Consider the following 6,833-nt stretch of genomic DNA (forward strand, 5'->3'; position numbering starts at 1 on the left):
AACAACACCGGGGAATCAGTCTTACCAGAAACTGATCCGATTTCTTTATTTTTCAGGTTTGTTTATATACCTTTTTGTTATACATAGGGATGAATGCAGAGTCACGCGGGGTTCAGCAGACCTGACCCTTGTCACAATCAGGTGCTTTATATAAAATTATACAAAGGTCTTATGGGTTTTTACATCATCTTCTAACCATGAGATCTGCTGACATTTTATGGCCCTTTCTGATACCGGCCAGTTAACCAGAAAACTTATTTTTTTTTTAAATCAGGCGCCACCCTCCAAATAAAGTTGCATTCCTATAGGGTGAGGGTGTAGTGAGTTACGATCAAGAACGGAATTTACCTAACCTAAGGTTTAACATGATTAATCTTAAAGGTTAATACTTATTTCTCCTATATGCTAGTTATATTCATTATAAGGGCAAGGAATATGGGGACTTAGCAGCAAATATTGACTCAACAAATGTAAACCCTTGACCAATGTTCCCCTTAAGATCTATTTAGTCTTAAGATAGTGATAAAGTTACATTTTTACATAGCAAGGACACAGTGATTTATAACAAAGTACAGTGATCTATAACAAAAGAGAAAATTCATTAACTCAAGAAGTCTAGTATTGCCAACATCAAAAACTACTATATTTCCTTTTCTATATTCCAAATACATTGATTAATATATTCCCAGGTGCCTAAGGATATGGAGGTCTGGCGGCAATCATTGACTCATCAATGAAAAAAAGCCCTATGCTAATACTCCAAACTCTCTGTGCTGTTTATGGTTGAGAGGTTGTCACACAAGCTAGTCTGTTAGCAGAGAGGTTTGACCTGAGACACCCTTGGTCACACCCAGGGCAGGGAATTAGCCGTAATTATTGGCACGACAAATGAAAAAACCCTTCACCAATATAATTTCTAATCAACCCACTATACTATACTAATAATTTTCTAACTTCTCAAATGAGTCTGTATTTAGAAAGTTTTAAAACATCCCGTGCCTCTCACAGTTGGGAGGCTGTAAACAATCACATGCGGCAGGACGAACCTGATCAGGCAGGCCAGAGAAGCTTCAGAGTTCGTAAGTTGAAACAGTCTTGTCACGCCGAGGAATTTTTATTAACTTGGAGCTGCAAGTTAACTCCTTCTCCGAGAGAAATGGTTATGGGGGAGAGCCCCCCGTAAAGTACTCTGGTTTTGGGGGTAGATGCTCGGGAACAGGGGGTTTCCTGAGGCTTGATCACGCCTTTGCGTATGCCAAGCCTCCTTCCTCATGACCTTTGCCATGGGCGGAGTTCCTCACGCTGGCTCCCGGCAAACCACCACCGCTATTTAACTCTAGAACATTTTCTTCACCTTCCCCCCGCCAAAAATACTCATTAGCTATCACTCTATCCCCCTCCCATGTGACAAACACCAATCTACCTCTGTCTATATGGATTTACCTACTATAGATGCTTCATATAAATAGTTTCCCTTTGATATTATTGAACAGTAAAGGAAATTGTTTTCTTAATTTCATTTTTTTAGATTGTTCAGTGTTAGCAAATAGAAATACAATTGATTTTTGTATATTGATCTTGTATCCTGTGACTCTACTGAAATTGCTTATTATGTCTAGTCATGTTTTTGTGTGTAATCCTTATGATTATATACATGAAAGATCAAAACATTGGAAAATGAAGTTTATTTCCTCCATGTGAATCTAGATGCTATGTCTTTTTAACTAATTTATCAACACTTTGCTAGGACTTCCAGCGTAATGTTGAGTAGAAGTGACAAAAGAAGATACCCTTGTCTTGTTTCAGATCCTGGATGGATAGGTTTCAGTCTTTCACCATCAAGTATGAAGTTAGCTGTGGGTTTTTTGTCAATGCTTTAACTAGGTTGAGGAAGATCTTTTCTGTTCCTGATTTTTTTAATGTTTCTGTCAAATATGTTTTCTGCATCTATTAAGATGATCATGTGGTTTTTATTTTTTGTATTAATATTTTGTATTATAATGATTGATTTTTGTTTGTTAAACCAACATTGCATTCTGGGATAAACCTTGTTCTTTGTTTCTGGATTCAGCTTGCTGTTTGTGCTTCACTGAACTTCTCACTTTATCTTTTGTCAAATCTGGGAAATATCCGTATATTATTTCTTCAAATATTTCTTTTTCAAAATCTTCTGGAATTATGATGACATAAATTAGGTACTGCATCACAGGTCATTAAGGCTCTGTTCATTTTAAAAAAATCTTTTTCTGTTTTTCAGATTAGATGATTTTAATGGATTTATCTTCAAGTTCAGTGAGTTGTTCCCTTATCAGGTGTATTCTGCTGTTGAATAAATTGTGAATTTTTTAGTTTGGTTTTTGTATTTTCATGAGGCTATTGTTTATATCTCTTCTTTCTTGACATTGTCTACCTTTCCATTCACTTCAAGAGCATTCACCTTTACTTCTTGGAGCATTTTATAGTAATCTTCAATCATTTAAACATTTGTGTTTAACATTTGTGTTTCCTTGACATTTGTTGATTGTCTTTTCTCATACTAATGGAGATTTTCCTGGTTCTTTATATGCTGAATAACATTGGATTAAACACTAGACATGTTGAATGTATGCATGGATGCTAAGTTGCTTCAGTCATGTCTGACTCTTTGCAACCCTATGGACTATAGCCCTCCAGGCTCCTCTGTCCATTGGGATTCTCCAGGCAAGAATACTGGAATGGGTAGTCATGCTCTCCTCCAGGGAATCTTCCTGACTCAGGGATTGAATCCATACCTGTCTTATGCATTAGTAGGCATGTTCTTACCACTCCTGGGTTTCCCCAGTGGCTCAGATGCTACAGAATCTGACTGTAATGCAGGAGACCTAGGTTCAGTCCCTGGGTTGGGAAGATTGCCTGGAGAAGGAATGGCAACCCACTCCAGTATTCTTGGCTGGAGAATTCCATGGACAGAGGAGCCTGGTACTCTACAGTCCATGGGGTTGCAATGAGTCAGACATGACTGAGGAGTTAACACTTTAACTTTCATACCTCTAGTTACCACTAGTGCCACCTAGGAAGCCCCAGACATTTTGAATATTATGTTATAAATGTCTAGATTTCATTTAAATCTAATGGATAATAGTATTTATTTATTTATTTGGCTGTTTGTTTTAGCATGTAGCTCACCCAGTTTGATTCAGAAGTACTGACCTGCTTCTGTGGTTCCAAAATGTCATCCAGTTTTCAAAGTTTCTGCCATGTTATTCAGATTTGTCCCGGGTGTATGCCACCCAGTTATCAGTTTCAGATCTGGACAGTGGTCTATTCCATACTCAGTACCCAAGTACGTAGTATGCTATTTAGAATCAGACTGATGCTTGCACAGTTCAGGGGTGAGGTCAGAAACTATGGGCTGTTCTCCTGAGCTCCTCCCTCTCTCTCTGGCCAAAAAACTTGGAGGTTCAGTTCCTCTTCTCTCCTGTGTATTTTTCATGTATCTGGGCCCAAGTCACAGGAGGATAGAGGGAGGAAAAAATTTAACAGGGGTTTACCCCACCCTACTGGGACTGTTAAAAGAAAAAAATTATTGCATTATTTTATATGGTTTTAATGTGCACGAATAGAATACATAAGATAACTTGAATAGGCACTCACTACACCACTTCCACTGTGGCTCATCACTGCAGGATTGCCTGAGGGGAGGGGTGCAGGAGGATGGAGAACAGAAGATAAAAAACAATGGATGTTACCCTCCCACCCCGCCCCTCCACATCAATGTGAGGGTCCTCTTTCCCTGTTCTTGAGCCAGAGCTAGAGGGCTTCCCCTGTAGCTTTCCCAGTCTTCAACCTGGGGTCCACTTACAGGTTTAAGGCAACTGAGGATCAAAAAGAGGAAACTCACTGCCAGTTCAGCGGTGCTTCAAATTCTGGCATTTTCCCCCGAATCTGACTATAGAGTCCTCAAATGCTTGCTCTATTCTGTCTAGATTTTATAGCTGCATTCAGTGGGCAAGACATCTTCCAACAAACAGAATTTCCTACATTATAACATTTTATTTTAATTCTGCATCAGAGAGGACTTTAAGTCACTCTAAATTACAACAGGGTTCCAAGTTTGACTAAAGCCAAACTGAATTTTAACTAGATTATATTACAAAGACAAATAGTTATGTGACAATAGAATTGATCTTTTCCAAGGGAGCTAAGTTTGTGAGGTTCAATTTTTGTTCCTGTTTGGTATTCAGCAAGGTGTTTTTGTTTGTTTTTTGACCTGTATTATTACACAATTTCTATTTTGGAATGTTAAAAACTAAAAAATGATGTTAGCTTTAAAGAAATGTTACTATTATTGTTTTTTAAGTGCAAAAATAGAAAGTTAAGAAATAAAGGGGCCGTCTTTGGTAGCCGCGCTGGCCTGGTCTCCCCGCTGAGGGCTGGCTGAGCTCTCAGTCCGGCACCATGGGGAAGCGGGACAATAGAGTGGACTAGAAACTCCGAGAGATAAGGGAAGACAGAGGAGCTTGGCATGCTGCAGTCCTTGGGTTTTCAGAGAGTCGACAACAATGACAAGCCTATATGAACCCAATAGCAATGGCCAGATCAAGGGGTCCAATCCAGTCTTCAGGTCCAACGATCCAAGATTATTTGAATTGACCAAGGCCTACCTGGGAAGAACTGAAAGAACAACTAGAAAAGAAAAAGAAAGGCTCCAAGGCACTGGCTGAATTTGAAGAAAAAATGAATGAGAACTGGAAGAAAGAACTAGAAAAACACAGGGAGAAATTGTTAAGTGGAAGTGAGAGCTCATCCAAAAAAAGACAGAGAAAGAAAAAAGAAAAGAAGAAATCTGGTAGGTATTCATCTTCTTCTTCATCAAGCTCTGATTCTTCCAGCAGCTCTTCAGATTCGGAAGATGAGGATAAGAGACAAGGAAAAAGGAAAAAGAAAAAGAAGAGTCGTTCTCATAAATCTTCTGAAAGTTCCATGTCAGAAACTGAATCAGACAATAAGGATAGTTTAAAAAAGAAAAAGAAGTCAAAAGATGCAACTGAGAAAGAAAAGGACATTAAAGGGCTCAGCAAAAAAAGAAAGATGTATCCAGAAGATAAACCATTATCATCTGAGTCAGAGTCAGAATCAGAGTATACTGAGGAGGTACGAGCAAAAAAGAAGAAAAGCAGTGAAGAACGAGAAAAAACAACAGAAAAAACAAAAAAGAAAAAGAAGCATAAGAAACACAGTAAGAAGAAGAGAAAGAAGGCTGCTAGTTCAAGTCCTGACTCACCATAACATTCAGAAGAATCAGGATTTGCTTACAAAGAAAGTGCAATGTCTAAGGAAATTTCAACTGTGAAAGTTATGGCATATTTACTAAAATGCATGAATTTTCTTGTTTTTAAATTATTCCTGGACTATCAGTAGCCACTCAGATGCCACTGTGTGAGGGGCCATAATTGTTGCCTGCTGCTTGAACATCTATTTTTTTCCCTCTTCCAGTAACTCTGGGAGGTAATACACTTCAGTCATACTAGTGGTTTAAGATATTTGGGAATAAAGTTAATATTTTGACTAGAAGTGTCTAATGATAAATCAGCAAAAACTGAATCTGTATACATCATTAAGATGTAATCAGAGATGACCAGATGACTCTAGTTAACCTTTTTTGAAGTAGGGATTACGTTGATATTTCAAAATCCTTACTCTTGTAGATAAGTGTATTTAAAATTTTTCCCCTTTTTATTTACTGGGGGAAGGAGCTTTTAGGGGTGGGGGGTGGTTTGCTATCACTTTAGCTAGCAGAATAGCGTGCCTTTATCCTCACACATCTTATTTTTGTGGACACAGTAGCCATGCTTCATGGGGAGGTCAGAGCCAGGTATGGCAGTCTTGCCCTTTACTGAGCTTAGTCACATCCTCGGACTCTGTCCCATGCTACTTTGAGTGAACCAGAGAAATAGCCTTTTGCAGCGTGAGAATGCCCCAAAAGCTCTGGGATTTACCTCCACTTCGATAATACTGAATGTTTTTTAGCATTAGAATGTGTTATAACATTTGAACTAATTTTGATTACACTTTGGCTTTGAAAAGGAATCATTTCAGATAGACACTGGTACTTTTTGAACTTGATAGCTAGATTCTAAAATGCATGTTTTATATTGTTAAGTTTTAACCAGTCAGGAAAATTTTATGTAACCAGTGATAGTTCTTTTATTTTTTGTATGAGTTTTGTTTAGGCTGTAATGTTTAGCTTTTTATTAACTTCTTATTCTTGCTATCTTAAATTCCTTAACTGTGTTTAACAGCATACTTGCCAAGCTATTTAGCATGTAAAAAGCAGGTTTTTGATTTTTTTTTTTCTTTTAACAGCTTCATATTGAAGCTGAGACTTACCATAAAAAAGTTGAGTGGCAGGCCTGGTATGCTGTGTCTTGTTACATAAAACTATTGCCAGAATCTTAGTAAATATAACGTTTTAAAAGTTAGTCTTTGTATATTCACAGCAGATTATGACAAGTTAAATTTAAGTGAGAATTACATTATTGCTTTTCCTGTGTCACATTTTACTAAGATTTTGTGCCTCATATCTCCTGCTGAACTGTTTACTAGTAATGTTAAAGAGAATTGATAAATCATTTTCACTTTACATTTTTATATAATCAGGTAACATGAAATATAATTTGATGTACAATTTTGCCTGTTACAGAGGGTGTGCTAATTATAGTGGCATATGCGCGAAACATTTTGGCATGACGAGAAGCTGAATAAATAGCTATTTCACCTGAAAAAAAAAAAGAAAAGGATCGAGGAAAAGATCATGACTTTCAAAATAAATATCACGGCAGAGAAGACAAAGG

At 37.6% G+C, this 6,833-nt stretch overlaps 1 protein-coding gene across 1 annotated transcript; it reads left to right on the forward strand.

Annotated features, from left to right (window-relative positions):
- Positions 1–4,437: 4,437 nt before the first annotated feature.
- LOC128060820 (protein FAM133B-like) lies at positions 4,438–5,300 on the forward strand. The gene is given in 2 exon segments (XM_052653189.1): positions 4,438–4,460; positions 4,548–5,300. Coding segments are annotated over 2 exon segments (744 nt in total). The 3' UTR covers positions 5,269–5,300.
- The last annotated feature ends 1,533 nt before the right edge of the window (positions 5,301–6,833 follow it).

Source organism: Budorcas taxicolor, chromosome 15 (genome assembly GCF_023091745.1).
Source record: "Budorcas taxicolor isolate Tak-1 chromosome 15, Takin1.1, whole genome shotgun sequence".
NCBI classification, from domain to species: Eukaryota; Metazoa; Chordata; class Mammalia; order Artiodactyla; family Bovidae; genus Budorcas; species Budorcas taxicolor.